The sequence below is a fragment of the Gobio gobio genome (genome assembly GCF_949357685.1).
Source record: "Gobio gobio genome assembly, chromosome: 13".
In the NCBI taxonomy this organism is placed as follows: Eukaryota; Metazoa; Chordata; class Actinopteri; order Cypriniformes; family Gobionidae; genus Gobio; species Gobio gobio.
In genome coordinates, this window is record NC_137106.1 from 10410851 (window position 1) to 10425096 (window position 14246).

Here is a 14246-nt window from a genome sequence, read left to right on the forward strand (position 1 = left end):
TGCGGCTGGATGCAACTGATCGGCGAGAGTAGCCGCGTGCAGGCGGGGAGGAGCTGCAAACGGAGACGTGAAGTCTGACACTTTCTGCTCCCGCAGTGACGCTCGCGCTGTGTTTGCACACTATCAGCTGAAGTGAAATAAATGCAATATTTGGCAATACACAGATGTTTCAGAGACATTATTGTCATGTAATACTTTATGCACTGCTTAATACAGCGTGTGTTTGTACAAGAATAAAGTTCAACATATAAGCCTACACTATCAAAGTGGGGTCTATGTTTTTAATTAGTAATATTTTGATAAACATGACAATATAACATCGCGACTACATGAAAGGAGGTTTTACTGTTATAAAAAACAGATTTGTGCGCATTAGTGGAGCTGAAGGTTTTAGAATAAACACGAAACACACGTGATCGCTGTCATGCGGTGAATCTGGCCAATCGTGGAACGGCTGTGTCGTCATCAGAGCCCGTGCAGCCTCATGCAGTCGCTCTGGAGAAACTGCACCGGCTGTATTCGCCGGCTGCTCTCGAATCGCTCTCGCGGCACTTTGTTGACATACATCACTGTCACGTGGCGTCGGCGCTGCCTCAAGTCGGACAAAATTTCTAACCGGCATGCACTGCTTCAAGTCAGCCGCCGATCGGCCTGCGCATCGCTGGGTGAAGTCGAACAAGCCTAGTGTTTTGTTATTTTGGTCCATGTGCTCCTGTCTGCAGTCTTGACCCCACCCTCCTTGTCATCTAATTACTGATTAATTTGCCCCACCTGTTGTCCTCGTTACCTGCCTTGTTTGTCTCCTATTTAATCTCCTTCTGTTTTCTGTCTGGTGCTGGTAAATTGTCAATGTTGCGTTGTCTTTCATGTTCCTGGGGCCCGTTTCAGAAAGGAGGTTAAGTGAAAACTCTGAGTATGTTAACCCTGAAATAAGGGAAACTCTGGGTTTTCTGTTTCAGAATGGGAGGTATGTCAAACCCGCGAAAGCAGGGTAAGCCAAGCCCGTTTCTGAAAGAGAGGTAACTTATACTCAGAGTCAGTTACCAGGGTAACTTACTCTGTGAACCTAACCTGGTCAGGAGCAGGTTTTCTTTGGTAAACCCAGAGTTTCTTTCGTTCTCCTCCCCCTTTTTTAAACCAACAGTGTTTAAATACTTTATTCATTCATTCAAACGCCACAAATGCTTTTCTTACGGAGTATTTTGGTCGTATTTCAAGTATAAATATAAAAATATATATAAATTTAATCTAAATCTAAAGTAAGCAAAGTTTACTTAAAACAAATTAAATTATCTGCCACTTGACAAAAATAAAACAGGAACATTCATTGCTCATATTTTCATCATGAGGACACTGTCAAAGTGACAAAAATGGCATGTCCTTTTATACAGGATCCTGACGTTCACTTGATAATCCTCTAGAAGTAACCTAATAATTCGAATTTCCTTTAGGATTTCCAGTGGTTGGACGCATTGATGACACTCATATACCCATCATCACACTTTCTGAAAACGGATTATTGTATGGAATGGAAGGATGCTGCCAGATGGTATACGAGATGTATGGCATAACCACCACCACAGCTGTTAAATACATTTATTTAAATTTTTTATAGTCATCTTTATTTCCTACAAATACTTTATTCTTTTTCCTGTTGGGTGTTAATATTCTTCCTCCATCTCCTCTTCATCTGTCAGTGGTGCTGGTGTTTGGCTGGCCTGAGTAGAAGTCAATAATGTCATTACCCTGATTAATAAATGTAACAGGTGGGATCAGAGAACATTTCATTATGTGAAAAGAGCATAGACCCTTTTCACATTTCTGGGTTTTCCGAAGCTGAAGTCGTCATAGTTGGGTTAACTCTTATAGCGGTGAATGAGAGAATACATTAAATATATATTTTTGTGTCTCCATTTGCTCAAATAGCAAAAGAAAAACTCCACAATAGTGATTTCAAAAAGATGGAAAAATTAAAGTGAGATTGATAACTGCAGTGAAAAGAGAGAAAGATGTTAATTTTCACCATCACACCCATAGACACTGTTTTAGAAACACTCTCACAGCAGCGGTAACTTGATTTTTGTCATTTGATGCAAAAGTAATATAATACAAAGTATTAGTGTTATAAATGTACATACATAAAAAATAAATAAATAAAACGTTGCAGGATGTACGATATTGATGACCATTAAAACACGTCATTACAGTCTGTGAAAAGGGTCTATGTGGGAAAAGCTGCTGCACATTGAACACTGAATGATATTTATTTAATATGTTAAATGTTTGTAAAGTCATTAAACCTACACCCATGAACATTTTATGCTTAAAGCTTTTCCTGATTGAATTATGTTTTTTTAATTTATTTTTTTAGCTGCTGCCACATTCTTTGTTTGCCTTTTGGATACCATGAAAATTAAACTTAATTAAAATAATTAAGAATTAAACTTACATATTGACCCGGAAGTATGAAAACGTCTTTTTGTTGGGTGCTGTTGCCATGGTGAATCATAATTTCGAAGCTCCATTGATCGTGGCTTTTCATAGTTGGAGTGCATGAGCTTAACTCAGAGTCAGTCTACTCAGAGTTGATTGAACCAACTCAATTCAGCTGTTCTGAAACCCAAAACTCAGAGTTTCCCATCTCAGAGTAAGTCAACTCAGAGTTCAGGTTTAAACTCAGAGTTGGTTGAACCTCCTTTCTGAAACAGGCCCCTGGTGTTCTGTTCCAAGTTGGTCTTTTGTTATTTCATGTTTGATTATTTCCCCCTCGTGGGTTTGTATTGTTTTTGTATTATGTTTAATAAATACTCCATTCCCTGCACTTGAGTCCTCAACCAGTTTTTCTTAGTTTAAACGTGACAGTTTGCATTTAAGTTCCTTGCATTTAAATTCATTCTTTGTCTGGTCACCGTTATGTTTTGTAATGTTGTTGCATTTTTGCCTGCCTTTGGTTTATTGAGTATTAAAACACGTTTGAATTTGCATCTCCTGCGTCTTCTGCCTGTTCCTAAGCATACACCGTGACAATTAGTTAACAAGTGTTAAACTTTCTTCTCCTGCATCCTATTCTTCTTAAATTCAGAAAAAAAGGTTTGTTTGAGCTGCCCCTTCTACTGTACACACGTGCATTTGCATTAACTTCAGCCTTATTATTTCAATTTTGGTGTGAAAGGACCTTTACATTTGCCCCAATATAGAACTTTTTGGTTATTAAAAAAGCCCAGTCCAGGTGAGAAAGTTACTTTTCTTAAAAAGTAACTAAGTAACGCAATTACCCAGCAGGCACACAACGTCATAAGACGTTGATATTTGGTTACATTTTGGTTGCGACGTCAGGTGACCAAAATTCAACGTCTAATGCCAACGTTAATTTGACGTCCAATACCAACGTCAGCTGATGTTGATATTTAGTTGTTTTTGGTTGTGTTGTAAAATAACCAAAATCCAACATCGAGCCAACGTCATTATATTGACGTCAGATTCTAACATCATTAGACGCTGATCCTTTGTTGCATTTAGGTTGTGGTATTAACTAACCAAAATCTAACGTTGAGCCAACGTCTCAAGCCAACATCATATTGACGTCAGATTCTAACATCATTAGATGTTGATCATTTGTTGGTTTTAGGTTGTGGTATTAACTAACCAAAATCTAACGTTGAACCAACGTCTCAAGCCAACATCATATTGACGTCAGATTCTAACATCATTAGACATTGATCATTTGTTGGTTTTAGGTTGTGGTATTAACTAACCAAAATCTAACTTTGAACCAACGTCTCAAGTCAACATCATATTGACGTATTGATATTTTAATAGTTTTAGGTTGTGAAACTCTAACATGAAACAGGAAACTCTAACATCATTAGACGCTAATATTTAGTTGGTTTTAACACATTTGTATTGGAGTAGACCTCCCGAAAATACTAGTGTTGCGGAGCGGTCGTGTTACGGATTACGTGGTGTTGTCAGCCGCGGCACGCAGTAGGCGAATGTTTGTATTGGTGCATTTCTACAGTGAGCTGAAATGACAAGAGTGCACATTTGGTAAATAAATATAAAACAACATTTAGTCATCACACAACTATTTACAACACAACCAAGGAGGCTTTGCTTGAGTTGTTTCTTCGGATTTTGTTGTTTTTAAGAAAAAAAAAAATGTTTTGTCGGTTTAGTTTTGTCAGCTTTTCCGTTCTACATGGAGGTCACGCGTTTTACTCATTTTTTATATAAGGATTTTTTTGTACTTGCCCTGCCAAAATTTTCACTGGCCCCACCACAAAAAAAGTAATAAATAACATAAAATAAGCCCAGTATTGTTTTTGATCCATCCATCCATCCATCCATCATCTTCCGCTTATCCGGGGCCGGGTCGCGGGGGCAACAGTCTAAGCAGAGACGCCCAGACTTCCCTCTCCCTAGCCACTTCCTCCAGCTCTTCCGGGGGAACCCCGAGGCGTTCCCAGGCCAGCCGGGAGACATAGTCCCTCCAGCGTGTGTCCTAGGTCTTCCCCGGGGCCTCCTCCCGGTGGGACGTGCCTGGAACACCTCCCTGGGAAGGCGTCCAGGAGGCATCCGAAATAGATGCCCGAGCCACCTCAGCTGGCTCCTCTCGATGTGGAGGAGCAGCGGCTCTACTCCGAGTTCCTCCCGAGTGACTGAGCTCCTCACCCTATCTCTAAGGGAGCGCCCAGCCACCCTACGGAGAAAGCTCATTTCGGCCACCTGTATCCGGGATCTTGTCCTTTCGGTCATGACCCACAGCTCATGACCATAGGTGAGAGTAGGAACGTAGATTGACCAGTAAATCGAGAGCTTTGCCTTGCAGCTCAGCTCCTTCTTTACCACGACAGACCGGTACATCGACCGCATTACTGCAGAAGCTGCACCGATCCGTCTGTCAATCTCCCGTTCCATCCTTCCCTCACTCGTGAACAAGACCCCAAGATACCTGAACTCCTCCACTTGAGGCAGGAACTCTCCACCCACCTGAAGCGGGCAAGCCACCCTTTTCCGACTGAGAACCATGGCCTCGGACTTGGAGGTGCTGATTCTCATCCCAGCCGCTTCACACTCGGCCGCAAACCGTCCCAGTGCACGCTGAAGGTCCTGGCTCGAGGAAGCCAACACGACAACATAATCCGCAAAAAGCAGTGACGAAATCGCGTGGTCCCCAAACCGGACACTCTCCGGCCCTTGGCTGCGCCTAGAAATTCTGTCCATAAAAATTATGAACCGAACCGGTGCCAAAGGGCAGCCCTGCCGGAGTCCAACATGCACCGGGAACAAGTCTGACTTACTGCCGGCAATGCGGACCAAGCTCCTGCTCTGGTCGTACAGGGACCGAACAGCCCTAAGCAGGGGGCCGCCGACCCCATACTCCCAGAGCACCCTCCACAGGATGCCACGAGGAACACAGTCGAATGCCTTCTCCAAATCCACAAAACACATGTGGACTGGTTGGGCAAACTCCCATGAACCCCCCAGCACCCTGGAAAGGGTATAGAGCTGGTCCAGTGTTCCACGACCGGGACGAAAACCACACTGTTCCTCCTGAATCCGAGGTTCCACTATCGGCCGAATTCTCCTCTCCCGTACCCTGGCATAGACTTTCCCGGGGAGGCTGAGAAGTGTGATGCCCCTGTAGTTGGAACACACTCTCCGGTCCCCCTTCTTGAAAAGAGGGACCACCACCCCGGCCTGCCAGTCCAGAGGTACTGTCCCCAACCGCCATGCGATGTTGCAGAGGCGTGTCAGCCAAGACAGCCCCACAACATCCAGAGACTTGAGGTACTCAGGGCGGATCTCATCCAACCCCGGTGCCTTGCCACCGAGGAGCTTTTTAACCACCTCGATGACTTCAGCCCGGGTGATGGACAAGTCCACCTCTGAGTCCCCAGTAGGGCTGTGCAATTAATCGAATTTCGATGTCGATTTCGATATTGCCTCCCAACGATCACCAAAATAGTACAATCGAGAAAAAACGATTATTTTGTCTTGCGTTCTGAATGAAACGCGCACGCGCTCATCCGCCCCTCCCGAACCCACAAATCTCTCTCAGGTCGTGACTCGTGTGCATATCATCCGCTGGAATTTAAAAACTCGGCGCGAGTAAAGATGGCAGAAGGAGGGCAGTTACAGCAGCGTTTGGTGAGCAAAAAAGGCAAAACCAACTCCGTTGTCTGGAAACAGTTTGGCTTCGAGGAATCAGACGACGAGCAGAAACATGCTACGTGCAAGATTTGCTACATGGTAGTGGCTGCAACGCAAGAGAACACCACGAATTTGTTTACCCACTTGAAAATTAAACACAGAGTGATCTATGACAATCTAATATAGAAACAAAAACTGACGAGAGCAGGGATGCCGTGTAAACGTCATTTTTTTCCTTCATATTTTTCAAATAATTCTCTCTTTAGTAAACTTTGTTCAATGCATGCGAGATTGCGAGTGCTGCCATATTTTCGAATATGACCAGTCGTTTTCACCGTCATCACCCGGGTTTAGTGCTTTAGGGTTTAGGTTTAGAATGAGAAGCCGCGCGCGCTGTGAGAAAATGTGTCTCTGTGCGTTCATCCGAGAGCGCGCACACGTCTCTCAGCGTGCAAATATTGAGTTCTCTTTCAAGTCTTGCTCTTGAACGGACAAACTCACACACAACGTATGTCAACATGTCCATCTTGATGAGTATCTTAGCAGACATAGTCTGTATATGCCTTAAGTGAACTTTATACAGTCGATAAAGAAGACGCGAGGTCTTAAAGGGGCAGTAGCCTTTACTGCTGTCTGTTTAATGTCAAACAACAAAAGACAAGGACATCACTCACCGCTCTTCATTGAATAGCTTTTGTAAGTTTAATAGGATTAATCTTTAATTTATGCACTCAAATATGCAATGTTATTTTACATTTGATACATTTCTGTACCTGAAAACTAATGTTAGACGTACATGAAAAGCATAGCCGAACCATATTGTTGATCTTATTTATTTGTGGTTATCATTTTTACGTGAATACTTTTATACTTTGATTCGAATATATGTTATATTATTTATTTTAATAGTTCAAAAAGTACAACAAATGTTACAATTTCAATTGAATTGTTGAAAGGTGTATTTTTAATAAATACAACACATTCCCAAAGTCATGTGAAATAATCGTGTTACATAATCGTGATTTCAATATTGACCAAAATAATCGTGATTATGATTTTTTCCATAATCGAGCAGCCCTAGTCCCCAGCCACTGCTTCCTCAACGGAAGACATGTCGGTGGGATTGAGGAGATCCTTGAAGTATTCCTTCCACCGCCCGACGATATCCCCAGTTGAGGTCAACAGGTGCCCATCTCCACTGTAAACAGTGTTGGTAGGGCACTGCTTCCCCCTCCTGAGGCGTCGAACGGTTTGCCAGAATCTCTTCGAGGCCGACCGATAGTCTTTCTCCATGGCCTCACCAAACTCCTCCCAGGCCCGATTTTTTGCCTCCACGACTACCCGGGCTGCAGTCCGCTTGGCCTGCCGGTACCGGTCAGCTGCCTCCGGAGTCCCACAAGCCATCCAGGCCCGATAGGACTCCTTCTTCAGCTTGACGGCATCCCTTACTTCCGGTGTCCACCACCGGGTTCGGGGATTGCCGCCTCGACAGGCACCGGAGACCTTACGGCCACAGCTCCGAGCAGCCGCAGCGACAATGGAGGTGGAGAACATGGTCCACTCGGACTCAATATCTCCAGACTCCCTCGGGATCTGGTCGAAGCTTCGCCGGAGGTGGGAGTTGAAGATCTCTCTGACAGGGGGCTCGGCCAAACGTTCCCAACAGACCCTCACAGTACGTTTGGGTCTGCCGGGTCTGTCCAGCTTCCTCCCCCGCCATCGGATCCAACTCACCACCAGGTGGTGATCAGTTGACAGCTCTGCCCCTCTCTTCATCCGAGTGTCCAAGACATACGGCCGAAGGTCTGATGACACTACCACAAAGTCGATCATCGACCTCCGGCCTAGGGTGTCCTGGTGCCACGTGCACTGATAGACACCCTTATGCTTGAACATGGTGTTCGTTATGGACAAGTTGTGGCTAGCACAGAAGTCCAATAACAGAACACCGCTCGGGTTCAGATCAGGGGGGCCGTTCCTCCCAATCACGCCCCTCCAGGTGTCACTGTCACTGCCCACGTGGGCGTTGAAGTCCCCCAGTAGAACGACGGAGTCTCCAGTCGGAGCACTTTCCAGCACCCCTCCCAGAGACTCCAAGAGGGCCGGGTACTCCGCACTGCCATTTGGGCCGTAGGCATAAACGACAGTGAGAGACCTATCCCCGACACGAAGGCGCAGGGAAGCGACCCTCTCGTTCACCGGGGTGAACTCCAACACATGGCGGCTGAGCTGGGGGGCTATAAGCAAACCCACTCCAGCCCTCCGCCTCTCACCATGGGCAACTCCAGAGTGGTAGAGAGTCCAGCCTCTCTCGAGAAGTGTGGTTCCAGAGCCCAAGCTGTGCGTGGAGGTGAGCCCGACTATCTCTAGTCGGTACCTCTCGACCTCCCGCACAAGCTCAGGCTCCTTCCCCGCCAACGAGGTGACATTCCACGTCCCTAAAGCCAGATTCCGTGTCCAGAGATCGGGTCGTCGGGGGCCTCGCCCTCGACTGCCGCCCGATTCGCTATGCACCGGCCCCTTACGCTCCCTCCTGCAGGTGGTGAGCCCACAGGAGGGCGGCCCCACGTCACTCCTTCGGGCTGAGCCCGGCCGGACCCCATGGGGGGAGGCCCGGCCACCAGGCGCTCACATACGAGCCCCAACCCCGGGCCTGGCTCCAGGGTGGGGCCCCGGCTGCGCCATGCCGGGCGACGTCACGGTCCTTGATGTCATTGTGAGCATAAGGGTTTGTGAAGGGTTTGATCCATGTAACCTTAATAAATATGACTCCAAAAACTACTAGCCCAACTAATATATATTTTAAATATTGTTAAAGACAATCAGTAATAAAATAAGAACAAATAATCAAATTACGAGCAACAGCACAATTCAATACAGCAGAACAAACATACAAATGATGTAGGTATATATAGGTATAGGCTAATATAGGTCTAAACTAGATTTTCAGGTACACAAATAGTAATCAAATGTAAAATATTACTGCATTAAATTATATATCACTGCATATAAATATAGATTAACCCTTATTCAAAGCTATTCCGTCAAGAGTCGTGAGTGATTTTTTTTTCTGTCTTTTGTTATCTCAACGATATTTTCCACTTTCCATGTTATACGGTAGGGGGCGCTATTACACATCTCCTGAACGAGTACAGCATCTCTTGATTAAAACAGGCGAAGAAGAAGAAGCAGCAACGACAACGATTACAGACTGGTGATATCACTGAATACATAGTGTGAAATATCCTAAACCATTGCTTTTTGTTCCATCTAATAATTGCTCAGTCAGTTGTTTGTTGTTTCTTCTCTTTTTTTTGTGTACATATTCACAACAGACCTAAGTAAATCTGTAAAAGAGATTTTTAGGTTTTAGATTTTGGAATTGCATGTTATCACTTGTATTGCCAGAAGATAAAAACCTGGCAATCTGGGTGAGCTCATGACGCACCAGAGTAGAACCAGTGTGACATCTTCATTAGATATGACGAACCTGACAAAAACTATGACAACCGGTTCATAATGTGTTACGTATTATTAATTATTTGGACATTTAAATCCTTTTCTTTTTATACCCACAGGCTGATGACAAATGAGATAATGGCCACTTTCAATATGAATGTAATGCAACGTCTGTCCAACGTTGGAGGTTGATGTCAATCTGGTGTTGAGTTTAGAACCCAATGTCAGATTGACGTCAACCTCCAACGTTGGATGGACGTTGCATTTTGGTTGAAAATGAAAATCGGGTTGACGTCAGAACCGAACGTCAGATTGACGTCAGAACCCAACGTCAGACTGATGTCAACATCCAACGTTGGACGGACGTTGCAATTTGGTTGAAAATGAAAATCGGGTTGACGTCCGGTGCCTGCTGGGTAGTTACTTTTTAAGGGTAATGTGTTACTTTTCAAAGTAACTTTCCCCAACACTGCATTTGGCCAAATCCAATTAAAATTTTATTTGGATGGCAAGGGGTGGTTTAAGCCTTTTCCAATCCGATCACGAGGACATGTAAACAATTGATTGGATTGAAAACCGAAACTGGAAAGTACTGCGCATGTGCTATGACGGAGAAATGGCGTAATGATGTATGACGCGTGGAACGAGCTGTTGTAGTTGTTGAATGAAGTGTCATAAATGAATGGCAAGTCATTCTAAAATTCTCTTTCCACTCATTGTCAGTGAAGTGGAGCAGGACAACGTCCCTCTAGTCCTTGTTTCGGACTTTCGTCCACAGACACTTTGTTTTGGGCATTTTTACTGCTTGATTAATATAAGCAACGCGGCACAAAGCTTCATGTGCTCGTCCTCTCTTAAATATGACCTGAAATAGATAAAAATCAAGTCTGCTTTTTAAAACAAAGAAAATATGCAATGTAGGAGAAAAGTATGTGCAAACTGCGGGAAACCGTATATACGTGCAGTGTGCGCATGTCAAAAAATCAATTCTGATTTGAAGCTTGTGACATAACCTGATAACTTTATTTGCGGTTCATGTAAACACTACGTTCATATTCATCAATCGGAATGAATTCATTCAGATTGAAACAAAAGGTGTGCATGTAAACAATGACTCACTGTTTGTCACAGTTCTGCTTTAAGAGCTGTGTGTTTCAGTGAAGGGAAAACGTGTTTAATATTAAAGAGCTTCTGGAAATTAAAGCTAACATGAAGTCAAAATGGACTATTTACTCTTAATACACATTCCTGGTTGTATTGTAAATAATTAATTGGAGCAAATAACTCCAAAGAAACATGTTTAATCATTAATCAAATGTACTGTAATAACTTGCTCTTTCTCTGAAACGAAGGCTATAGCTTAACGTTAACTAATATTTATTCCGAATAGCAAATGGCATTGTTTTAGCAACCTCGGTCTCCATTCTGGTAAGCATATCTCACTGAATATCCTGTTTCACTCAGAAAGATATTATGAAACTAGAGTGGGCTGCAAACAGCGATTCACATTGACTTTCACAAGTACAAAAATATTTGAAACACAAGCCTTTCTGAAGCCAAAAAGAAAAGAGAATAGGAAAAGAGAATGTAAAAAAAGAGAATAGTAGTACCTTGATATGTTTGACTCCACAACTCACTAGCTTGCTTTGCTGATACAGGTCCCACGATATGTCAAATATCTGTATGAAACAGAAAAAGAAAAGCACAGTATGATGTAGGAATGTTAATGCAGGGCTCCAGAGTGCGACTAAATGGTCGCATTTTGCGACTAAAATTTGAGAGTGTGCGACTGAATTTTACATCCAGTCGCACATGTGCGACCAGTAAATTTGCCTGCTGTCGGTACTGGAGAAATTAAGAAAATACACTTACTAATTATAATTGATAGACGTAATGTCTGGCAAATTCTATCTTTGCCAGCCGTTTCTATATGAGATAATATTAAACCATTTGTCCGTGATGCATTTTTGCCATTCGCAATGCAGAAGAGAGAGAAAGCGAGCGAGCACTGTCACAGGAGCTACAGTGAACACAACACCAGTCAGCTTAATGAGTGAGGATGGCCAAGAGAACTACACAAAAGTTTAGTCTTCTTAAACTTTAGGGATGTCCTGTGATATTAATCTAATTTTATTTTCGATTTTGGCTTTCCAGAGTTATAAAAAGATGATATGAGGTAAAACTATTCCTATAGCCGTGTTCCGTCGAGCGCGACATCCTTCCCTTCACAGCTGCGCTGTCATTTCTCCTTAAACCTAAACTAAACGTCAGATTCAGTGATTGTTGTAAACTGCAGTCTCTACTGTTGCTAAACGGCGGGATGTGTTTGATAATAAAGAGCTATTAAATGCACAATAATCCGCGCAAGAGACGCTGTTTCCAACTTCAAGGCGGTTTATGTGTGTGTGCTGCGAAATTGACCGATTTGCACATTGTATTTTAGGCTTCGCGTGCGCGTCTAAACCATCAAATAAACAACAAATAGCCGGTGTCAAAATGACCGGATTGGAGAGTAGTTATTTTAACAGTTTATATCTTAAATGGGCGTAAATAGTTTGGAGAAATAGGAGAATATGATATTAGGCTATTAGTTCTACATTCGATCGGTCTTAAAGGGGCAGCGTCTAATAAACCTGCTGACGATTGAGCCATTAATTCGAATCGAACAAAAGGCAAATAGAAAATATTCACATCTCTTGAATTAATAACTTTAGCTTTTATAAGCATTAATCTATCAATTTATACAGTGAAAACTATGCAGTGTTATTTTACATTTCATTGCTTTATTAGATTTCTTTGTAGGTTTGTTCTTTCTAAGTAATATTAATGTTAATGTTAGCAGACCTTCCGAATGCCGGCACACTGGTCCATTTACAAATAGATGTTTTATATTTTTGTTCAAACTTTGCGGTTTCTTTTGCTATAGATATTTTACTTTTCAGATTATAAAGCCATGTTAATTATGTTCTTAATTATGTTTTTTAAATATATAAAGTATAATAAAAAGAACCGGTAAGAATACTGTTAAAGTACCGGATCGATAAGCAGTATCGGTAAGAGTAGTAATACCATTAAAATCTTAACGATACCGATCCCTATTAGTAATACAGTGGAAATTAGTAGATTTGGGTAGCATGTTGATTTACGGTGTGCGCCCCTAAAATTTCTGATTGTGCCCCTAAAATTTTCAGTTGGGGGCCACTGTGCTCCTAGTGAAAAAAGTTAGTCTGGAGCCCTGTTAATGATTAATTGTCGATAATACATTTAATCGATAAAACCTATCGATCATCGATTAATCAGGGTCATGCGAGTGTGTGCTGCTCAACCGCGAAACATGTAAATCAGACACAAGGAATAATGATGCGCCGAAGCTCTGTTTTGGGCCATTTTACAGCTAGAGTTACACCTTCATCTTGACTACAAGTTTGCATGTGCATTCGCAACCTTTTGCTTTGTGCAAATGTAAGTTGTAATATTCTGTTTATTTTCCGTGGGCCTTTCTATAGCTGATTTTTTTTAAAAATCTCATATAGGATGCATCTGGTTAAGAATTAATGCAGTAGTGAAGCGTGCCGGTGATCAGCTTCAGCGCATGCAGCTCCAACAGCAATGCACAACTTATAATGACTATGATTGGGACTGTCATGTTACATATCATTATAAAGAGAACAATATTGTAATACATCATTGTGAATTTACTGGGTCTAGTTGCCGTTTTCAGTGCCTGTTTCAGGAAGAGCGCTTCCACACATTCTGAAGAGCACGCATCTGAGGTGAAGTTGGTGAGACGCTGTATTACTCATATTTGATTATTAAATAAGTAATTTAATTTAATTATCAATCACATCGATTCATTTTACAATCCTATAGCCCTTTATTTAGACTAAAAACCCTTCCCATTGATTTGGTGAGGAACGAGGCGTTTGCGGTCGGCTATAAGCCACTGCTGTCGACGCATATGCAGTATTAAGGCTAACGATTAATTGATCGTTAATTTAAATGACGATCAATCATGGACATTTGAGTAAATTGACATCCCTAGTATGATGTATTATATTAGTGGGTATTTTCAGAACTCTGTGAAGTATGTGTTGCCTTCAAGCCCTTTTGGGAAATTCCTACTTGCAGGTTTGTAAATCTTGACATTTATCACTGTCATGATAGTTGGAATTAAAAGGTTGTGCTTGTTTAGCAAATTAAGTATAATTGATCAATAAAGTCACAGTAGACAGTAGAGAGTCATGACTGCTAAAAACTCAGCTTTGCCATCACAATAATAAATAAAAAATGAAAGAGAATGCAGTTACTTCAAATTGTAATATTTCACAATATTAATTTGGTCAAATTTGGTTTAAAAAAAATCTTAACCGACCCAAAACTTTGGAACAGTAGTGCTCATGTAACTCATCATTGCCATCCTAAATTGTCTAGCAGGCTTTATCATTGCCTTTCATCAATAGCACACAAATTGTTCACAATTTTTATTTTATTTTTTACATATTATGATCAGTACCAATGGGATTCCGCCTTGATTTTGTAACTGACATCGCCCCAACTCGGAATATAGAGGGTATGCACATGACGTCAACGTCAGCCGGAGTCGCAGCGGTTACGCCCACCGAGTGGCAGAAAGA

General features: G+C 42.4%; 1 protein-coding gene across 1 annotated transcript in view; it reads right to left on the bottom strand.

Moving 5' to 3' along the window:
* eml5 (EMAP like 5) overlaps positions 1–14246 on the bottom strand; it is a 137387-nt gene that overhangs the window by 83975 nt on the left and 39166 nt on the right. Inside the window, exon 4 of the mRNA XM_079832912.1 lies at positions 11223–11291. Within this exon, the coding sequence (XP_079689038.1) occupies positions 11223–11291 (69 nt within the window). The remainder of the gene's footprint in view (positions 1–11222; positions 11292–14246) is intronic.